This window comes from Callithrix jacchus, chromosome 1 (assembly GCF_049354715.1).
Source record: "Callithrix jacchus isolate 240 chromosome 1, calJac240_pri, whole genome shotgun sequence".
Classification (NCBI taxonomy): domain Eukaryota; kingdom Metazoa; phylum Chordata; class Mammalia; order Primates; family Cebidae; genus Callithrix; species Callithrix jacchus.
Window position 1 is genome coordinate 170,416,979 of NC_133502.1, and position 23,459 is coordinate 170,440,437.

General features: G+C 44.4%; 1 protein-coding gene across 6 annotated transcripts in view; it reads right to left on the reverse strand.

The window, feature by feature from the left end:
- The window catches only part of TTLL11 (tubulin tyrosine ligase like 11), a 273,689-nt gene that overhangs the window by 114,030 nt on the left and 136,200 nt on the right, over positions 1-23,459 (reverse strand). The window contains exon 2 of one of the 6 annotated variants that reach the window (XM_054236568.2): positions 10,381-10,521. The exons of the other annotated variants lie outside the window; for them this stretch is intronic. Coding sequence (XP_054092543.1) covers positions 10,381-10,466 — 86 coding nt within the window. The 5' untranslated portion in view covers positions 10,467-10,521. The remainder of the gene's footprint in view (positions 1-10,380; positions 10,522-23,459) is intronic. 6 annotated transcript variants of the gene reach the window in all.

The following is a 23,459-nucleotide window of genomic DNA, read 5'->3' on the forward strand; positions in this document are numbered from 1 at the left end:
TTTTTACACATATTAATAAAACCCAACATATTTACAACATTTTACTAAATGTTCCCACACGCTCGTATGATAACATCTGTCAAATGGTAACAGTAATCTATCTCATAAAGCAATTGTGAGGATCAAATGGAAAAACAGACATGAATAATGACAGCTATTTTTGGTTGACTTTCACGCTGTACCAGATACTGTGCTAAACATTTTATATCATATACATTCAAATGTAGTCTATAAGGTAGATCCTGTGACTATCCTGCTTTAAGAGAAGAGGTTAACTGGGGCTTTAAAAAATGAAGTAACTTACTAACTTGCTTACAGTGACATAGTTAATAATTGATGGGGCCAGAATTTGCATCCAAATTCATTGACTCCAAAACCTGGGTGTCTGGCAACTCTCCCTGATTGCTTTGCTGTAAGCAAAGCAGAGAGCAAGCAGAGAGCAAGCACTAACTGTATTCACCAAACACTGAGTTCACAGAGTCCAGAGATTCCTCTTTGCCCACACCCCAACTCTTCTCTATTGGCATACAGTAGTTGCTTAATAAATGTTTGGTGACTCGATGGCTATGGAAATCAATGGAAGCAAAATAAAGAGACTTCGTGGAAAGTATTAAGAGAAGTCCCTCCCTAGAAAAAGACCAGGGAAACCAAAAAATCCTGAAATGAGAATATTCAAAATAATTAAAATTTAAAAGAAAGAACATCAAATCCTCAGGGAAGAAATGATTAAAAATAAAACAATAAATCTAAGATAAAAACCAAAGAGAATATCTAGAAATAAACCCAGTAAAATATAAAAAATAATATATAATAACCAAGGTTTATCCTAGGATTGCAAGGATGGTATAAAATCGCCTGACAAACGATGCCTACCAAACCCCACAGCTGGGATGTGGTACTCACACTCATATGCATACACATACTCATAGTCATACTCAACAATAAAATGTAAGAAAGATTTTCTTTAAAATCAGGAACATGACAAGCATGTCAACAATCCTAATTCTCACAATTAGGGAAATGAGATGTTAAAAAAGAAATAAAAGGTTTAAGAATTAAAAAGAGAATAAAACCATCATTCTTAGCAAACAAAAAATAAGACTATATAAAATTGAAAACTTCTATTAATCAAAGGGCAAATTAAAACAAGGTAATAGACAAATTATAGCCTAAGAGACCATATGTATAACTCATAAAACCATCAAAGGGTTTTTATTCAAGACAAATAGAGCATTTCTACAAACAAGAAATTTCCACAAATTTTCTTAGAGCATTTCTGCTCTAAGAAAACAGAAATGGCAAAGAATATGAACAGATATTTCATAGAGAAAGAAATCTAAATGGCCAATAAATCTATTAAAAAGCTGTAAACCTCATTAATGATCACAGAAATGCAAATTAAAGCAATATGACACCATTTGATATGCACCAGATTGGCCAACATTGATAAGTTCCATAACCAGGTGTTGGCAAGAATGTTGGAAATGGAAATACTCATATAAACTGGTGGGAGTGTAGGTTAGTACAGTTGCTCTGGGGAGTAATTTTTCTGTGTCCATTCTTTTAACAAATATTTATTGAGTATTTACAAGGCACTCTTCTAGGTGCAAGGGATAAGGCAGCAAACAAAAGATGAGAAATATAACCAATATGAGAAAAATAACCCATAAAATAGAAGATGCCTATTTCCATTCTAGGTGTTAACCCCAGAGGAACTTGCACGTGTGAATGAGAGACACATAGAAGGACATTCACCACAGCTGTGCTTGTAATAGCAGGAATGCAGAACAACTTGGCTTAGTAACAGTAACCTAACAAGGAGGGATTCCTGTATATTTCCTTTAATAAACCCCAGTATTTGTGTATAATAAAACTGGGGTTTATTGAGGGAAATATTAAATATTATAACCTCAGTTTATTTATAATATAACTGGGGTTTATTAAAGGAAACATTATACAGCAGTTAAAATCAATGTGGCTCCAACATAGATCTAAATATATCATATTGGACAAATATCAGAAAGATGATAAGCAGAAAGGCTGGTTGCAAAAGGACATATGGATCGTATCATTTATATAAAAGGATATTGTATCATTTATACAAAAAAGTGATACATCAGTCACTTTGTTGATAAACACACACATATGTAGTAAAAGAACATAGTGATTCTCTGGGGGCAGAGGGAGAAGAATGTCATATCTGTAAATGGTTTCTTTATTTTTAAAAAAGCAAAAGAGAGATCTTAAGTAGGTATGGCAACATTGTTCACATCTGCAGAATCTTAGTGGGGAGTGCATAAATATTCATTATACTGGTTTCTGAAAGTTTAAAAGATTTCATAATCAAAAACAATTTTTTAAAAAATTTTATAAAAGAAAGAACAAAACAAAACATCAGCCTCAGCACTGAGATCATGGCTGGTGCTCACTGCGCCTCCCTTCCTGCACCCAGCCCAGCCTGTGGATGGCAGGTCAGGTCAGGCACCTCTGGGATGCAGTGGCAGCTGTGAAGAGCATTTCAACTGTCCAGGCTTGTATGCATTCGCTCAGCAAGGAGAGGATGAAGGCAGCAGAAGGCAGAGGGGAGCAGGGAAGGAGGCTGGGGGAGGGCTGGTGAGGACGAGAGGTGAGTGAATCTCAGGTACTACCTGAAAAGGTGACTTGCTGAGAAAGGACAAATGCCTTCCCTCCTCCAGCATTCTGAGAGGACTGGCTCGCCTTCCTTCATTACTGGAACTTGACAACTGAGCTTATTCTCAGATATTCCAAGAATGGCACAGGTCAAACATTTATCCAGTCTTTCAAGGCTCAGCTTACAAGCAAAGGGCTTGTAATAGCTGTGTGATATTTTTTGAATCTTGTTTCAGTCATAGTCACAAATCCTCTTTTCTAAATTAGGTGAAATTATGGGAAGCCGGCAGCCTCTTCCCTCACCCTCCTTCTCTAAAACTCTCTCCCTCCCTTCGATTTCTAACCATCTGTGGTCTATGCCTTTCTCTCTCTTGGTCTATCCCTCTCCTTCACTCGCCCACACCCAATCAGCCACCACAGGAGAGGTAAAAACACGTCTCAAAGCTGTCCCCAGGATCGGTGCCGTAGTTCAGGCCTCCTTGGCTCCCCCGGACCAGAGTGAAGTTCTCCTAACCGGCCTTCTGTTCAGATTGGCATTCTGCCCTTTTTTTCCTGGTGTCCTTCAAGGCCTACCTCAGCTGTCACCTTCTCTGGGCAGAGTAAGCTACTTTCTGATCTGAGCTCTCTCAGCACCCTGTCTCCCTCCAGTTGCAGACCCTGAGCGGCCTGAGGGCAGGGACCATTTCTTGCTGTATTCCGCAAATCTGTCTCTAGCTCACTGCACAGTAGAGAGCAGGCTCCATGGGACATTTGCTGATCTCCGCTTTTTCTATTTCATATAAACTGGAAATATAATTTTAATTGGATTACTAACTTCTTAAAGCATGCTTCAACTCTAATTAAACAAAGAGGTCTTTATTCACCACCAAACCCAGAAAAAACGTTGACTAAAGAGGTAGCAGGAAAGCTGGAGGCTCCTCAGAACTCCAATTAAGGCAGGAGCCAGCTATATTTGGGAGCCAATTAATTTCACAATGTCGAAAACTAATGCATTTAAGATTCTGCCGTTCACATCCATTTTACTCCATTAAAATGTTTTAACTGTGTTGTGCCTGTCATCATCTTACCCAGAGTAAGTGGGTAAGAACTTTCATGTAAGGAGGACCTCAGGATTGCTGGAGATATATAACCAGTGGCTTACTCTTTGCCTTCTAAAATTGCAGTCAATTTTAAGGCACTTTCAAGTCAATCCACATTCATCACCAAAGTGAGCCCTGAGTACTGGAAAATGCTTTTTGCACCAGCTTCTAAATGAAGTGGGGTGGGGGGTGGTGCTGCTTTCCTCCTCCAAGCTCTTCTCGAGCTTTCCACTGGTGGACCTCACCTTCTGCTATGACCTCAACTACCTCTGACAGACCGATGGCTATGAAATCAGTGATGACAGTGACAACGGTGATGAAGACAGCCGACATCTGCCGAGTGTTAAAGTCGACCTCTCCAAACCTGGACTTCTTTTCTTCCCCTGGAATCTATTCCTCCTGTTGCATTTCTCATGTAAATTAACCATTTCATTCTCAACCCCATCATGCTCAAATTTCTCAACTTCTTAGCTCATCAGATCCCACTGATTCCTCTGCCTGCATAGCAGAGCCAGGAATGATGGTCCCTCTGGCCAGTTCCCTTCCCAGCTCTCCTGCCCAGTGCCTTTGTTCAGTGGTCACACTTCTCATCTGCCAAGTGGCCCTGCAGTCTTCTAGTTCTCACTGACCCTGCTCATCCTCGGGACTGTTCCCAAAGGCTATTTGTGTGGCACAGATTGGTAGTGTGTTCATTGCCTCTACCCAGCCGCTCAGGCCAAAATCCCTAGAGTCTTCTTGATTCCTCTCTCCCTCTTCTCCCTCATTGTACCCAGCAGGAATCCTGCCACCCCTGCCTCCAAACACCCTTACCCTGCCCTCTTACTCTTTCCCCACTTCTGCAGAGCTTGTTCAAACCACCACCATGCCTCCTGCAGGTCCCAAAATAACCAGGAAGGGCAAGAATAACCTGCCCTTCTCACACGCAGTCCATGGAGCAGCCAAAAAGCAACTCATGTTGCCAAGCAACTCATGTCAACCTGACCCTAGAATAAAATCTATATTCCTGCTCTAGCCTCTGCAATTCAGCCCCCAGCATCATCTCCTACCATTCCTGCTCTTGCCCACCACCACCTCAGCAATGCTGCCTTTGTGTCTGGTGAACTTCAAATGCACCACTCATCCTGCCTTAGGATCTCCATGCCAGCTGTTCCTGGTGCTGATTTTCCTGAGGAGATTTTCCCTCAGCTCCTTGCATGACAGCCTCCTCTTTGACACTCAAGTCTCACCTTCAGTGTCACCTTCACAGACAGACTGTTTCTGATCATCCATTCGCAAATAGTTTCCCAGGCACTAACACATCATCCTAGCTCTTCATTGTTGACTTATTCCCTCACTTGTGTATTGTCTGTCTGGGACCTTGCAATGAGCATCTTTCCTCTAGTGCAACCCTGTAACCCCAGCTCCTAGAATAGTGCTCAGTACACAGCAATTGCTCAATACATGTTTGTAGAGTGTTGAATGAATAAACAGGGATGTCACCCTCTAGTTAAAAACTGCCTGTTTTTCCCACTGCCATGGCATCTAGTCTGATCTCTGAGCCTGACATTCAGGTTCTCGCAGTCTACTTGCAACCTGCCAAAATTAATCTACTACTCTCTCCTTCCTCATGTTTCTAGTCTTTTTTATTTTTATTTTTCTTTCTTTCTTTTTTTTTTTTTTTTTGCCTGAATATAGCTAGTGCTTTCACACTTTCCTGCCTTTGCAAATGTGGTTCTCACTGCCTGATGTTTTCCCTTTCTCTGTCTGATGAGCTTCTCTCATTCAGCAACAATCAAGCTCTAACATCCCCTCATTCAAGAAGGTGGGACCACGTGCCCCCAAGCAAGGGAGCTGTTTGCAGTTCCCCTGCCCTTGCATGCCGGTGTATCAGACTCGGGAAGGTGTACAGTAGACCCATGGCGCTGGCAGTCCTGAAGTTCACATGGCATGCGCGGTGTGAATGAAGATAATAATCCTTACCACACAATCGTGAAATGAGATGAGTGCAAAGCACCTTTCGTGACCTTGACTCACCCCCTCCCAGAGGCAGGTTTGAATTAACAAGTCACTTAACTAGTGAATGAGCCCACTTGACCAATGAATATGTGCATAACAGTCAATTTAAGGATTCCCAAAGGTTTCTGGACGTGAGCCTGGTGACTATCAAGGACCAACTGTATTATAATTATTTATGTATCTTTTTCCCCCTCCTCAGAAACAGGGATGAGAAGCCTGGCTCTTCTTAAATATATACAGACCATACAGACACTAAGATAAAGGTTTGTTGCATTAATGACTGAAATAAGACCCAGGTGAATGTGTGAGTCCATGGTTGCCGGAAAGACTTACCACTTCCCCAGACATTTACCTCGTCTACTTATAAATCCCCAAATTATTATATCGAGAGACAAAACCTTTTCTTTTACAATGGAAGATCATTCAGACCTCAGCAAAATGACAAACTGCTACTACATTTCTCAGATCTTCGTGGTTGCTCAAGAATGATCGAAATAGTACATGTTAAACCTGCAGGTGTCTAGAAGCCAGAGTTTGCATCTATTCTGTTTAAGCATCTGCCTCTCCACTCTACAGTGAGCACCTCAAGAAAAATATGATGTCTCATTGTCCCCATCGCTGTCCCATCACCGTAGTTACTGGCCTCGCTGCACTTGTTTTCTTTCTTTGTATACATGTGTGACTCCTACCTACCTCCTTTGAAATTCAGGCTTCATTGGAAGAGACCTTCTAGTTAGCCTCGCAGCTCGCACCCCACACAGGAGATGCTCAGAAAGTGTTAGTTGAATAAATGAATGAATAATTCTATAAGCCTGCCCATTTCTTTCTTTATGTCTAATCAGAGAAAACTCAATCCTTATATTATGAATAGCTAACAGTGAGAGAGTCAAAACCCAGATTAATGTGATGTTTACAAATCCCTGATCAAAAGTGAGTCTATACAATTGCCATTTTCCTGAAAGGAAGAATATACTGTGACCAAATTAACAAAATGATAAATATAGCATGGGAAGTGCAGTTGCACCATATATCATCATTGAAGGATTAAACTTTTGCCCTTGGGGCAATTTTATAATTTGGGTCTTCACTATTATAGCAAGAAAATACTGAGTTTCGGGCCTGGTGCGGTGTCTCACACCTGTGCTGAAAGAGGCTGAGGTGTGCAGATCACTTGGGGTCAGGACAGCCAGCATGGTGAAACCTCGCCTCCACTAAAAACACAGAAATTAGCCAGGCATGGTGGCAGGCACCTGTAATCCCAGCTACTCGGGAAGCTGAGGCAAGAGAATCACTTGAACTCATGGGACAGAGGTTGCAGTGAGCAGAGATCATGCCACTGCACTCCAGCCTGGGCAACAGAGTGAGACTCCATCTTTAAAAAAAAGAAAAGAAAATGTTGAGTTTCTTTAAGTGAATTGACAGTAGTGGTGTTTAATACACATCTATAATATACTTAAGCTGTATTTTCAAATTATTTTTTATTATTTTCCAGATGCTTTTAAAGTAAAATACAAATTCCTATGTCATAAAGCATGGTCCATTGGCAAACGGAGAGCAATAAGCAGATGACAGCGAAGAAGCTGTAGAAAAGAACAAGGACATGGGCCAGCCCTGGGCTGAATCCCAGCCTGGCCCACATTGGCTATGTGACCTTAGGCAGTGACTCAGTTCTCTGAAACCAGGGTTCCTCTTCTGGAAAAGCAGTATTTGCAAAGTCCTGTGAGAAACTGGCAAGATAATAATATTTTCAAAGAACCCACACTGCCGCTGGCACCACGTGTAACAAAACATTCATCTCAGAAAAATGTGGTATCAGCCAAGAACTGGATATGCTTGTTTTCAGGGTTAAAAAATACCATTAGGGTTTCTTCACTAAATGAACTAGTAATTTTAGAAGCCTGGTCTGAAGAAGGCCTGTGGTTTAACAAGCAACTAATTAGAAACTGCTGCTCCCTAAGCTCTGAGTGACACCTGCTTTTAAAACTGTACTCACAGAGAGGAGTCAGGTGCAAAGGACAGTCACTGGCTGTGCTGTCTCTGGAAAATACAGCTAGGAGCAAGCCCCAAATGATCCCTTTTAATAATATCTTCTCAGAAAAATACATGGGTTAATAATATGAACAAAGGAGGTTTGCTGAGGTCCCATCAGTTTAATTCCACCCAGCATCAGATTATTCCTGCCAGGATGGGCTGTGAAAATAATGAAAGCAATAATTAAAAGTAAATTATGCAAATGGCAAGGGCAGAACAGAAGATTGGGGGATTGCTCAGAAGGAAGAGTGATTTGATCTCATCTGTTCAAGGGCGGACCACAATGATGCTCTCACCCACCCACTGGGCGTGCCTCTGCCACTCTTCCTCTGAAGTGTCCACGGGGTCCTCCTCTCTGCCCAGAATCAGATCTAAAGCTCCTTAGCCTGGCATTCAAGGTCCTTTATCATCCAAATCCTTGCCAATCCTTCCAAACTCATTCCCTCTGCTTCCTACATCACTGCTTTCATCCATACTAAACTACTTCCAATTTTCCTAACTCACCCTGCATTTAATGATTCCATCCCAGACAGATGGAATTCTGTTGGAGAGAAATTTATTTTAAAAGTCAATGTCTAAGTCCCTTAAAGAAAGTGATCCACAATTTAGCAATCATGGTTAAGCCCTGCCATGGGGACTGAATCTCCCTGTGAATTTTCTGGAAATTAAAAAACACATTCCACTTACCTGAAAGTCACCCTTTCATAAACTTATCCCTCTAAGTCACAGTCCTGAATACAGAGGTAAGATAGAATTGCCTCCCATTCACCCATTCTTCCTTCCATCTTTTGAAAATATTTTTTAAAAAAACCTCTGTGTGCCAGGCCCCATGCCAAATGCCAAGGGCACAGATGCATCCGATGTAGTTCTGAGCCTTGAAGAGCTTACAGTCAGGATGTTTAGCCTATAAATCCAGCATGCCTTCTGCTGGGTTCATAATGGGCACTAAATAAGTATTTGTTGAATTAAGACAAACACGTAAACGAATAAATGACAATATCATACAGGAAGTGCTGTGCTGGGGTGGGCACAGAGGGGAGTGCCCTGGGAGGGGTGGGGGGGCAGGGGTGAGATGTGCAAAGGCATAGAGGCATCAAAAAGCATGGCAGACTTTGAAGGTCTCAACAAGCCGACATGGGCTGGGGAATGGGGTAGGGAGAGAATGGCAAGCAGAATTCCAGAATCCTTTGCTCCTGAGCCCCCTTTTTCCTGGCATGACCTCATCAGTTTCCATTTAAGATCCACACAGGCACAAAACACACAGCCCTCTGGTTCTGCCACAGCTCACGGTCTACTAGGCAAAGCAGGTGTGGCTTACAGAGACAGGGGCTTTGACCACAGGAATCATACCTGGGGCCAGCCTTCAAGATTTAGGAAGATAAAAAAGCCCTTATGCAAAGAACGTTACCAGGTTACCACACAGTACAAGAGGCTGGGAAGGCTATCCTGTAACACCTGCTGTGTGCCAAGTCGTTGACTTATTTTGGAGGTGACAGGCATACTCACTACCCACAAGTGTCTGTCGGGACCAGTGGTCCTCAAATGTGACTTGTGCATTTGAATCACTGGAGGAGAGTGTTCTTCTAATTTTTTAAAAAACCATGTTCAGGCTCCACCCCCAGAAATTCTGGTTTAATTGATCTGAGGTGGAGCCCAGGCAGGAAAGAAGTTCCCCATTAGTTCCAATGTGCAGCTGAGCTTGAGAACCACTGTTTCTGGGGTTTTCCAGAGTCCCCACTCAGCCTACCTCATTCATTAGATCAAGTGCTTGGCCTCAACAGCACTTGGAACCCCGACTTCTGCCACCTTCTCTGGTCCTCACTATCACTCGGGGTGTAGTCACATCTAGCTCAGTTTATACAAAGAAATTCAGGTTAAAGACCCTGCCCCAGGTAAGCCCAGATTTCAAGCAGAAAAATGAGGACCAAAACCAGGCATGTCCAGGTCTAACAACCATGTCCTTTCCCCAGTGCTACCTACGCTGCTTCCTTGCAGAGCTGAGCTCAAGCTATCCACAAATATTCAGGAGTCTTTTGAGCTGGTTGTTAAAGACCGCTGAGAGCCTGAAATTAGTTGTGGAGGGAATATTTACACATGGAAATAGACCAACACTACCCATCGAGAGGTATTTGTTTTGTTTTTTTGAAACCAGTTTGCCAGCACACCTCTTAATTCTAAGGCACCAAGAAAAAAGAAAAAAAAAAGTCAAATTATATTCCTTCCATTTCAGGAAGCAGCTGTATCATGCATTTTTAGGAAGATTTCCACTCCAAATAGTTAAAATTGAAAGAACTTTTTGAGTTTAGAGAGATAAACCTCAAGTGTGTGAAAAATATACACCTGTAACTTTTATTACGATGCCACATGGGTACAGATGCATTTTGCATGCTGCTGTGGGTTAGGTGCATTCAGCTGAAAGTCACTTAGTGCCAGTGAAAAAGGAAAATACAAGTGTGGAGCAAGGTCTCTGGAGGTGCTCCCTATCTCAGCCGCAGGGAGCATAATAGAAAATGTTCTCTGAAACAAGCCATCTGGCAGCCCACCTCTGCCTCAGATACCTTGATATGTGGAGTTTCAATATTGGAATGCTGGATGGGAGCCTCCTATTACAGAATAACAAGAGAGACTAACAGGAGTTACTTACCCCCCGGGATCTCCAGTACCACCGCAGAGCTCAGCTTTAAGTGGTCCCCACTGAACAAAGAACTGTGACATTTCTCTTCCCAGCATGGTTCCTCTAACAGCAGGGCCGAGAGCTACAAAGCCTGGTCATACTGGTACAGTGCTTTTGGAGGAGGGAAGAAGATTGTAAATTGAAAAGGAATAAAGGAAACTACCGTTTACTGACTGTCTACTGTGCAACTAGGCACTGAACTAGACACTCTCAGACCTGGCACTAGAATTGACATTTATTGAATAAATATTATATGTCAAGCCCCATTCCAAGCCCTTAGCTACATTACCTCATTGCATCATCTTAATAACCCTATGAGGTGGCTCCAATCATTCCTGTCTTACAGAGGAGAACATAGAGGTGAAGATGAAGGCATTTCCTAAGTTAACATAACTGGACCACGGCAGGTAGGACGGGAACCAGGGCAATGATCCTGGGGCTGCTCTCCTGAGAAACGGAAATACTTCTGGCAGACAGGAAATTGTCACTGACTTAAACTCTGGTCTTCAGGTATGCTATAATTAGGAAATTATAGAAACAATTTGTAGGTAGCTACTGTTCATCAAGTAGTATCTATCATCTCTGAGAACTCTGCCGATCATTTGATGATGGTGATAACACGCCACTCTCTAAGCCCTTCCATATGCCAGGCACAGGACTAAAAAAGCATTTAACATCAATTCTCATAATAATTGGATGAGGTAGGTATTGTCCCAGTTTACAGATACTGAAACAGGTTTGAAGAGCAACTTGCTCAAGGTCACAGAGCCAGGAAGTGGCAGAACCAGGCTGGAATTCAGGATCTGGGGCTTCAAAAGCTGTGGTCCTAACTTTAAATGCCAAGCATGTGGGCTGCAGAGTGGGTTACACACTTCCTGAATGGGTGACATTGCATGGCTACTCAGGGGTGGGTAAAGTGCTGTTTTCTGAGTTCCCATTGCATGAAGCTAGTGCAGACACAACACGGCATAAGAGCAAGAATGTGACCTGATGCAAACTTTGGGCACAAAGGGACCAAAATGGGAATGTGTCTTCCCTAGTCATAGGGCTCAGCATTTCTCACCAAGGCATGGCTGCCCCAGAAATGTGGAATCTTGGAAGTGAGAATGACCCTCAGGAAAACTGAGCCAGCCTCTCACACAATGTTTATGTCACCACTGCAATCCTGAGTCAGACACTCTGCCACTCACTCTTGTGAGATGAGGCCATCTCACAAGATTGGGTCTATTATGATTAAATGAGATATTAGTAAAAGTGCTTAACCCAATGACTATCACATTAGTTAACAGCAACTAACATAGTCAATCCCACCCTCATCCAACCACCCAATACATTTTAAGTTAGAGTCTATTATGTACCAGGCTTGGGATAAGACCCATGCTCAAGCTTCAGGGGTGATTTGGGGGGATTAGGGAGCATCACTGATTCACTCATTAATTCATTCAACAAACATTTACTATTATATGATGGCACTAAGCTAAAAACTCTAAGAGAAACTCTTTGTCTTAGATGGAATCCAAGACAAATTCGTCGGATGACTAAGAGATATTCATCAGTAACTACCAGGAAATGACAATGAGCATAATAACTAACACTTTGTGTGATGTCTCATAGTTTATAAAGCACTCTTATACTTGTAATTAGGTCCTTGCAAGAAATGCAGATTCAGATGAATCAAGTGACCTGCCTGGGGTCATACAGCCAGTGTGAAAGTTTGATTCAAATCTAGGTGTCTGATGCCAAAGCTAGGCTCGCTCTCCTTTACCAACTTTGTCACTCAGAGCTGCTTGGGCCCATCAGTCTGCTCAGTGGCAGCCCTGTTCCACTTTTAGAAAATCTTGATTATGGTCAGGCACGGTGACTCATTCCTGTAATCCCAGAACTTTGGGAAGCCGAGGTAGACAGATCGACTGAGGTCAGGAGTTTGAGGCCAGCCTGAGCAACATGGAAAAACCCCATCTCTACTAAAAATACAGAATTAGCCAGGCATGGCAGCACATGCCTGTAATCACACCTACTCAGGAGGCTGAGGCAGGAGAATTGCTTGAACCTCGGAGGCGGAGATCGCACCATTGCACTCTAGCCTGGGCAACAAGAGCAAAACTCCATCTCAAAAGAAAGAAAGAAAGAAGGAAGGAAGGAAGGAGGGAGGGAGGGAGGGAGGGAGGGAGGGAGGGAGGGAGGGAGGGAGGGAGGGAAGAAAACTTTGATTATAAGAAAGTTTTTGCAAATATTCATTAAAAATTCTGCTAAATTCTATCTTGTTACTCTTAGCTCTTCCTTCCCTCCAGAGCCATGCTGAGGACAGTTCCTCTGTCCTCAGAGAAACTTTAATAGTCTTGCTAAAGTCTTCTCTGCTCCAGGCAACATGTCCAGGTCTTCTGTTCTTCCTGTTCTGACCGAGCTACTAATCCCTCCCCAGCTTGCTCTGTCGGCATCCATCCAGCCTCTCCTCACACTCCCTGGCTTGGTGGAAGTTATCTTTTCCTAGGAGTCTTCCAATGACTCTTCACCCAAGATCTAGTTCCGACCCATCTAGGCGCTCTGTACCCTGTGTAGCTGCACTCCGCAAATGGTGTTGGCATCTTTCATCTGTGTGTCACTCTTTGCAGGCAGTGAGTTCCTTGAGGCTGTGGGCTGGTCTGCAGTCATAATCACAGCACCGCTAAGTACCCACCACACCTTAGGCACAGTTTAGGCCCCTTCCATTGAGTGCCCCAACCATACGAGACAGGTGCTATTGTTAAACTAACTCCTACCCTGAGGCCTGACAAACGGCAAGGATTCATAGATTTTTTTCAGAATTGAAAGAAACTCTAATTTATTCATATCCCCAAAGACTGGTTGATGTCAAGGGTGGTTTCTCTGACCAGAGCAAGGCAGAGTCTGACCTGAGGCCAGTGTGTGCCACAGGGGTCCTTCAGAGAGCCTGGCTTCTCCCAGGAACATTCAAGTGCTCACCAGGCAAGGAAGAGAAATGAACCGTATCAAAAAATGTGGGCTGTGGTGAGACATCAGCAATAATCACTACCAGGAGAAGGGAAACTGCTGGTTAGTGCCGAATGGCAATGACAGGAAAGCTGCAAGGGGCTGACGGAGCCTCCCTCCAGGCTTCAAGGAGCTTGTCGCCTGGGCTCCCAATGACAAGGCACTGGGAGGAGCCGAACCTGGCTCAAATCATGACTCTGCTCATGACCTGGAGTAAAATGAAGACAATAATACCTTATAGGGTTATGGTAAAAATTAAACCCAAAAGCATGTGGCCATAGTAGCCCTTGATCAATGTGATGATGATGATGATGATGGGGATGCAGAGGTGGTAGAGTGAAGCTACAGCCCCCTGCTCCACCTTCTTCCCGGGCGGACTCACTGCCAGGGCCGCCTCTGGCACACGAAGCTGTCCCTTAAAGCCTGACGGCGGAACATCGACTCATGAGCACTCCGAGCCTGTGTCAAATTGCCACTAATGATTTCTCAGCATAAATTAAATGGCGTGAAGACTTTCTAATGGCCACTACAGAATTACATGACAGCTTCCAGGAGAAGCTACAAAAATAGCTGGAATCAGAAGGATGGTCATTCAGATGCCTGCAAGTTTCTCATTAATTTAATTTCTTCTTTCCTCCTGGCATCTTTGTAAGAGCTGACAGAAAAGAGATGCGTAACAAGCCACCAGGTACTCCCAGCCTACTTAGATAAGCCTAGGGAGAGAGCACTGACCATATTGTATAGCAAGTGGAATCTAGCATTGCAGTAAAACCACTACCATAAATAATAAAATTTATTTATGTTTATATAAACCTGCATAATTTACAAGGGACATTTATATATTTGTCTTTGTCTCATTTGACCTTCTATAATTTATGGAGCACTTATCACGGGCCTGGCATTTTAAATATATTATCTCACTTAATTTTCACAGTGACTATTATCTCTCTTTTACAGGCAAGGTTCACCAAAGCGGAAGAATTCCTCTGGAATCATACTGTACCAGAAAGGGGTCCTGATCCAGACTCCAAGAAAGTCTTCTTGGATCTCTTGCAAGAAAGAATTCAGGGCGAGTCAGAGGACTAAAGTGAAAGTAAGTTTATTAAGAAAATAGAAGAATAAAAGAATGGCTACGACTCCATAGACAGAGCAGCCCCAAGGGCTGCTGGGTGCCCATTTTTATGGTTATTCTTGATTATATGCCAAACAAGGGGTGGATTATTCAGCCCTCCACTTTTTAGACCATACAGGGTAACTTCCTGACGTTGTGGTGGCATTTGTAAACTGTCATGGTGCTGGTGGGAGTGTAGCAGTGAGGACGAGCAGAAGTCACTCTTGTTGCCATCTTGGTTTTGGTGGGTTTTAACCGGCTTCTTTACTGCAATCCGTTTATCAGCAAGGTCGTTACGACCTGTGTTTTGTGCCCATCTCCTGTCTCATCCTGTGACTTAGAATGCCTTCGCTGTCTGGGAATGCAGCCCCAACAACACAGCCCAAAAGTGCAGGACTAGGATTTGAACCTGGGTCTGTCTGGCTCCAAAGTTTATTCTTTGAGCTCATTACCCAGCTTCTGTTTGGGGTGGAGGCACTTTTTCCATACTCTTGCTAATTCTTCCAGCATGAGAGGAACACCTTTCAAATAACGTTTCTGGCCTCTCCGGCCCCACATTCCCTGTTCCCCTGGGGAAATACAATGCCTTGTTTGATTGGTGAGTTTGCAGAAACTGGCAAACGCACTCAGCCCCTTCCTCTCCTTCCTCATGGAGCTCATTCCTGCCGCCCTTCAGAGCCCGGCTCTGGTTTCAGCAAACCTGCTTGGGTTGCAGGGGGAGCTGCTATCTGCCTGAGTGGAGCTCTGGATTCGGCCTCAGGAAGCTCATTTGCCCACAGACCTGACACATTCCCCAGCAGCACCTTTTTCATAATGAAGGTGATATTTTGTCCCTTATCCTCTTTATTCCTTTATCTTATTCTCAAGTAATTCAGAACCTAAGTGGAAGAGAGGAATATTTATTGGCCTTCCTTCAAAGATTCTAATGATTATGATCCTCATTTTACAGATAAAGCTCTTTCCTAAGAAAAGAGTTGAAATGCTGGCAGATGTGTGATAAATAGCCCCATACATTATTATGCTATGTGAATGTAATTCCTTTACTTCATATCAGTACATGTAATGTAAGGATGAGGAAAATGGACGACTGGAATGATACCACCAAAAATGACTCACACGTGAAACAAACTAAAGGAGAAAACACAGCTTCATATGAGCACATCATAATTTAAGAAAAGCCATGCTCCACCAATTGAGAGATCTTTGGCTGTGGTACTATATGCAGTAGACTGAATGCCAGTAAGAGCCCCAGACAGAAAATAAACCACAGCAGTCAGGCACCATGGCTCATGCCTGTAATCCCAGCACTTTGGGAGGCTGAGGCAGGCAGATCACTTGAGGCCAAGAGTTCAAAACCAGCCTGGCAACATGGTGAAACCCCACCTCTACTAAAAAATACAAAAATTAGCCAGGCATGGTGGCACATGCCTGTAATCCCAGTTACTTGGGAGGCTGAGCTGTGAGAGTGGCTTGAACCCAGAAGGTGGAGGTTGCAGTGAGCTGAGATCGCACCAGTGAATTCCAGCCTGGGCGATAGAGCAAGACTCCACTTCATAAAAAAAAAAAAAGAAAAGAAAAATGAAAATTAGCCAAAGCATTTCCCAACTACCAAGAAAGAACCAAGAACCAGTTTATAGAGACCAAACCCTTCCCCCAAAATCCACAAAAAATAAACAAAGCAAACAAAAAACCCAACAAACCTTGCATGGGGTACAAAACAAGCTCACAGTCTAAGCATGCTTTTTGGAGCCCTCTGTAATTTGGAACCCATCCAGAGATTTACCTGTTGCTGGAGTTCTACCAAAATGGCCACCTATATAACAGGCATGAGGCTTAGTATTACTATGATCAGTAACTGAGTTAACAAACAGAATGTTAGGACAAAGTCCTCAGTATTCAAGCCAAAGCCCTTGCTGAAGAGAGAAGGCGCTAATGACAGAGCTGGCAGAGGGAGCATCCCTGAACCCCCTGTGCATCCACAGGACCCAGCACAGCCCCAGGCCCACTGTATGTGAAAAAGAACCACATCAGCGGCAGGGCCAAGGCTGGAACCTGGGTCTCCCAACACTAGCATTGCTTCCTTTTCTTACAGTGCATCAGCTACAGTGACACTTGTCTGTTCACTACATGGCTATCATGTATATTCACTGTCGTGTTATCATAGGCCAAGTCAACAGGCCTATGGACCAGAGGAATGATCTCTCATAAACAAACAACTGGCTGGGCACGGTGGCTCATGCCCATAATCCCAGCACTTTGGGAGGCCAAGGTGGGCAGATCACTTGAGGACAGGAGTTCAAGACCAGCCTGGCCAACAGAGTGAAACCCCGTCTCTACTAAAAATACAAAAATCAGCTGGGCATGGTGGCAGGCGCCTGTAATCCCAACTACTGGGGAAGCTGAGTCAGGAGAATGACTTGAACCCAGGAGGAGGAGGTTGCAGTAAGCCGAGATTGTGCCACTGCACTCCAGCCTAGGCAGCAAGAGCAAAGTTCCATCTCAAAAAACAAAACTGGTATAAGGGTGCTAAGATTCAAACTATGGGTGACACTGAACAATAGCTGAACATGGAGACAAGCCCCATAATTACAAGCACAGGTTCACCAAAGACACTAGCAATGAACCCAGGCCGAGGATAAATGCAAAACCTTGTAATATCACTCTTGTAAAGCACTCAGATTCTAAGAGAATCAAAAAATGGCCTTCTGTATCCAGAACTATTTTTAGAAACACAATCCTAGTCCTCTTGTTCAAACTAATTAGCGTTCATAACCAGAACTAGAGTGTTTCTTCTGAATGCAAGGGAGAAGCAAACCTTTCTTTTTGGAAGCAAGAAGCTAGATGGTGAGAGACTGTCAAGAACGCATTCAGTGCAAGCACACACACACACACACACACTCATTTCTGATACACTCCAGATGATCAACGCAGCTTCCAATTAAGCCGGCTTCAACTATTGGCAGCTAATACCTGTTGGTTTAAAAACAACTGGCAAAATTTGCAGTCTAAGGGTTTTTAAAGGATGAAATCTTGCTTTTAATTTTTTGTATTTCTCTTTTTAAAGGGAATAAATCACATGCATTTACAGAATTGTAGCATTTTTGCACAACAGCTGTCTCTAGAGATGAACAGATCACAGCCAAGGGCAGTGTGGGGACTGGCCCTCAGTCAAGCTCAGAGTGCAGCGGCCCCAGGGCAGACATGCAGCCCAGAACCTCAACTCCCAGCCAGGCTCCCCACGCGGTCAGAGCTGCCTTTCCACATCAAAGAGAAGTTCATGAAAATCTATGGAGTCCATTTTCAATGTGAGGTGCAAATTGAAGAAATGTTTTGCATCAGGGGTTATCTTAATTAAACTATTTATTATGAGCCATGTTGGTTTACTTCAATCTTCCTGAACTTCATTAAGCTTTCCATTTGCTTATATAAATTCCCGTCTTAAAAACTAAAACTCATATAGTTTGTGTGGTAGAAAACTGTATTTTAATATACATCCATGTGTAAAAATTGTGACGATGTTAACAATAGTAAAACTAAAACTCATTTGTTAAACCGCATTTGGGCTCAACATTGTGATAGGGACTTTATATGATTGTAACAATAAGAAAAATTACAATATAAATTTAGCACCACTCATTAAATGCTTCCCATGCTCAGGTAGTATGCTGTGTAGTTAAGAACTATAATTCATTTAATGATCACCATAATCTTGTTAGGTAGCTATTACTGTGATTCACATTTTACAGATGAAGAAACTGATGCTTTGAGAAGTGAAATCACTACCCCAGATTTCACAGGGAGTAAAAGAAAAAGTCTAGAGTCATATCCAGGCCCACTGGCCCCTAAAGCCCTTTGCCTTTTCTACTGCACAAAGCTACATCCCCATTTGTAAAAGGATTACTTCAAGCTCCATTTCCAGCAAGGACATTTCTAGATCCAAGGACAAACTAAATGGTGCAAAGATGACCTATTCCCAATGAAGGCCTTGGACTTCTCTATGGTCTGGAACAAGATAACTCTGCTACTGAATTTTCCAAGGGAAAATAGAGCTCACAGCATCAGAGTAATTAGATAATGCTTAAATATGAAGTGGTTCAGAACCACAATGAAATTTGGGAGTCAAACGTAATTTGTCTATTGTTCCATTTTAAAACATTCATGAAGCAAGGAAGCATTTCCACATTCAATAATTAAGTGGTTAAAATCTGCATCCTGATATATGTACCAATCATGAATGATGCATTCCTAGAAGGACCTAAATTCAAATTAGCAGCCCCACAAGCTGCCGTGTTACAGTGTAAAACCAAACAAATGAGACAGAAATGTTGCTGCTGTCTGGAGAAAACATTTTCCCCACCACTGGCTCTGCTGCAGAGAAAAGCTGAGTCCAAATCGAAAATGCACCCAGGACTTTGCCTGAAAAGCAGCTGGAAGAGAATGAAAGGGGGAGAAAAAAATCTGCAACTTTCTCCCTTGTTGGAAGAAGTGTTCTAAGATGCTTTGATTATTCCCTAAATAAGGTTATATTTTTACAATCATTTCACATTTCACTTGTCTTAAGAAACCTGCCCAGAAAGGCAGGGAAAGAAAACATTCATGAAATTGTGAATTTAAAAAGTGGCTCTGTTTTGCTTCTTCAGGTCTCTGGTCACAAGTAATATATGTGACACCTGTGAGTAGAGTTGTATTAAACTGGGTGTCTTGTTCCCTGTATTACTGGCAAACTCTGTTTCCAATGGCCTCCCTCGCCAGAGGCATCCTCCATCACTGTGCATGAGGATGGGGCCTCTTGGCTGCCCTGCTGAGAACACAGTGCCAAACCCTAGTGGAGATGAAGGGCTGCTTTCCAGGGTCTTCAGGTGGCCTGGGACAGATACAAGGCCAGGGGCTGGCAGGCAGGAAGTTCTCAAAGTGTTGTACCTGGACCAGCAGCATCTGTTTTACCTGGAAACATGTCAGAAGTGCAAACTAATCAGAAACTGGGAGTGGAGCTCAGCAGTTTGGGCTTTAAAAACCCCTTCAGGTGATGCTGGCATCCACCAGCTCCAGCCTGGGTGGCCGCTCCTCTTCTGTCCCTACTTAGCTTCAGGCTCTAAGATTCACATCCAGTGGATCTGCCCCATCCAGTCCTACAACCTTGCTACCTCAGCAGGGAGCAGTTAGCTGACTCCAAGCCCCAGAAGAAGGAGGGTCTGGAAGTGGCCTTGCTGACTCAAACCAGAATCCGATGCCCCGCTGTGTCCTCCCCGCTGCGTGTTGGCCCAGGTGGCTGTTCTAATAGGGCTGTGGTTCTATCCTCAACTCCGTGGCTAAGGCCTGGGCTTTGCCACTCTCTCCCACCCCAGCCCGGCACCCAGGGCAGGAGCTTGTAGTCTCAGGTCTTCCTCAAACCGGCTAGCCAGTCAGAAGCAGGGGGTCCCTTCTACCACTGCCCAGGGACTCTTCCAGAAACAGCCTGCCCATAGAGGGCCTTCACCACCACAGGAGGAAGAATGCTGATCCAAAAGGAAACTTAGTCAATCTGTCTCTACGGACTTCATCATTTGAGCTGCTGGCCCACATCTCCCTGCCCCCTCCTCGCTCCTCTGCTTTCCCAGCTTTGTGCCCTCCCTCTGAGCCTGCCACTGAGGCTCCAGAATGGCTCCTGGCTGAGTACATCCAGTGTAACTATAACTAAGCACCACCACTTACTGAGTTAGCCTAGAACACTGTGCTTATACCCTGGCAAGTGGGTCCCTGCCTGTGCCCTGCATTTGAGAGGGTCCTTCTCCAGCCTGACTCTGGTAGCCCTCTTCCCAAGGGGCAAGGAGTCCTTGAGGCCAAGGAGACACACTCACATGGAGCCCATGCCCTACCTCCTCTGGGAACCCCTTCTGCGTATCTGGGAAAATTCCCCTCCTAGATGGCTGGAGTCCATCCTCTCAAGGGCAAATGGTACTTCTGGGGCCTTCCTCTAGACTTGAAGGATGGCCAGGGATAGCCAGGTGTGGGTGGGGTTGGTGTGGACAGAGTTGGGATGTGTGAACTGTAGTGTCTACCCAACTCCTTGCCGTGGTGGATGGAGTCAGGAGTGGGAAGAGGAGGAAGGCCTGGAAGGAGGCTGAGGTTTCAACTTGTTTTCTTTCTTGGGCCCCACAAATGTTAGGGGCTGGCCTGCCATGAAAATTAAGTCAGATCGCATATGCCATGTCCCTAGCAGGAACTCAGTAGCTACTTGCAGAATGAGGGTACCCAGAGATGTGCTTTGGTACCTTCTTAGATCCTCACAACCAACCTGCAGTGTAGGAACAAACAGCATGCTCATCGTCTAGAGAAGGAGACCTGGACTCCGAGAGGTTAAGCGACTTGCCCAAGATGGCACAGCTAAGAACTGAACGGCTATTTAGGCTTGGTGAGATCACTTCCAGCTACATGGAACTTGCTGCTCCTTTCAGGCAACCCTTATCATTCCGGGCAAAGAAAGTCATTGCTGCTGCTGTTTTCTTTCCTTCCTCCCTTCCTCCCTTCCTCCCTTCCTCCCTTCCTCCCTTCCTCCCTTCCTTCCTTCCTTCCTTCCTTCCTTCCTTCCTTCCTTCCTTCCTTCCTTCCTTCCTTCCTTCCTTCCTTTCTTTTTTGAGACGGAGTTTCACTCTTGTTACCCAGGCTGGAGTGCAATGGCGCAATCTCGGCTCACCGCAACCTCCGCCTCCTGGGTTCAGGCAATTCTCCCGCCTCAGCCTCCCGAGTAGCTGGGACCACAGGCACGCGCCACCATGCCCAGCTAACCCTTTGTATTTCTAGTAGAGACGGGGTTTCACCACGTTGACCAGGATGGTCTCGATCTCTTGACCTCGTGATCCACCCACCTCGGCCTCCCAAAGTGCTGGGATTACAGGCTTGAGCCACCACGCCCGGCCTGTTTTCTTTCTTTCTTTGAGCTTAAATCTCCCTGCAAATTTCAGTCATGGGTCTTTGTTCTGCCTACTGGGGCCGGAAGAGACTTCATCCCCTTTCCCACATAACCACCTTCAAGCTAATAATGGAAATGCTATGCCCTTGGGGTCTTTTTTTCTTCAAGCCAAATTATTCCTAGCGCCTCCACCATTTCCTCCTGACAGAGGATTTCCAATCCCGCTCCTCATCAGGCCTCTGAGGATGGATTTCAGCTTTTCTCTCCTCCAGCACCTCACAGAGGTCATGGTGTATAGAAACAGACCCCAGCCGAGGCTTCACCTAGTAGATTTGGACACAGGTAACCGTTTCCATCACCAGCAACCTGCCCTCCAACACACTGAGTCCTAAAGCCTAAAACTTGTGAAATGCCATGCTGAGTCTTGGTTCCCTTGCCTGTGAACTGGGAAGAATGACTCATTTCCTGCCTATTTTGTGTGGTTGAGTGAATATCATTTAGGATTATTGGTTTGAGATGACTCTATAAACTGCCAAGCCCTGCACAGGTGTGTGGGGTGATGGTGGCTATAATGACAACGAGCGGAGGAGGAGGCTGGCTAGGGAAGCCTGGAGAAGCAGGTGCTCCAGAGAAACCCTCACTGCCTGCTCCACTCAATAGTCTTCAATCACTCTTCCTGCCAGGCACGGGCACCGCTTATAGTGGGGGTCCAGTGCTTCTTAAGGTCTGCAAGGCACTTGCACAACTCTGAAAGCCTAAAAGTGAATTAAGACAACAGAGGTAATACACAAAAGGCACCGTGAAGACAGGATGTTTCTGTGCCCAGCCACTGAGCCAGCAGGCAGGGCCGAGCTCCGTGAGCATGCCGAGGTGGAACAGGGTGAAGAATGTTGCAAAAGGAGGAGAGAGTCAGGATCTGAACCCAGACCTCCTGTCCTGGGCTCACCCCACTTCACCACCATGGCCACCAAAATCACTTGGTATAGACAATGTCTAGTCCATACATGGGGACCAAACCGTCCCTGTCTACTCTGTGGAGCAATTATTCTTGCAATGGGCCACATCCTCTCATGAGACCACAGTCCATGCACCCAACTACCTATTAGATAATATTCCTGGAAGTCTCAGGGTCCTTCGTCAGCCCTCACAAAGCTGTTCTTTTCCTAGGTCGTGGCATTTCCATGACTGGCACCCACAGTCACCCAGTTGCTGAACCTGAGCCCTTTCTTGGTTCTTCCTTCGCACTCACATCTCAGATCCAATCCGCCACCAAGCCCTGTACTTTCATCCTCCTAAAAACGTCTTGATACAAACATTTCTCTCCATCCCTACTACTGCCACTAACTCACATGACTGACATCTCCCAAAACTCGGAATTGTCCTACCTCCGCCCTTGCCTCACCCCAGTTTGGCTTTCATGCTGCATGCAAAGCGATGGTTTTAAAACATAAACCTCATCATGTCAGCCTGCTTTTAAAATCTGTCCATTGCTTTTAGAAGGAAAAGCCAAATTCTTGGCCTGACCCATGAATTAGGCCCTGAAGCTCTGGCCCCATCTCTTGACACCATCCCTGCTTGCTCTCTGTGATCCTGCTATTATACATTAGACTTCTTTATATTTTTCTCTAAAATTTTCAAATATCACACATATACAAGCCTACAAGCCTGTGTAACATAGATGTATACATTTAAAGAATAATTCTAAAACCTATACCGCCACCACCTGGGTTAAGAAACAGAACACAGCCAGATCTCAGCCTCCACCTGTGACCCCTCAGATCACACCTCCCTCTACCCATCTCTGTCCAGAAGTAACACCTTCAACTCTCTGATCCTTCCTTCTCACTTTTCTTTGTATTTTACTACTTAGGGTTATGCCTCTATAAAACAAGGCTTAGTTTTGCCTGTTCTGAATTTTATTTCCTTGAGCTGTACTGTAGATGTCCTTGTATGACTTGCTTCTTTTGCTGTACATCAATATCAACGCACAAAGCTATAACTCATGCATTTTCATTACTCGCTGCCTCCTTCCTGCCCCACATCTCCTCATGCCCAGGCCTA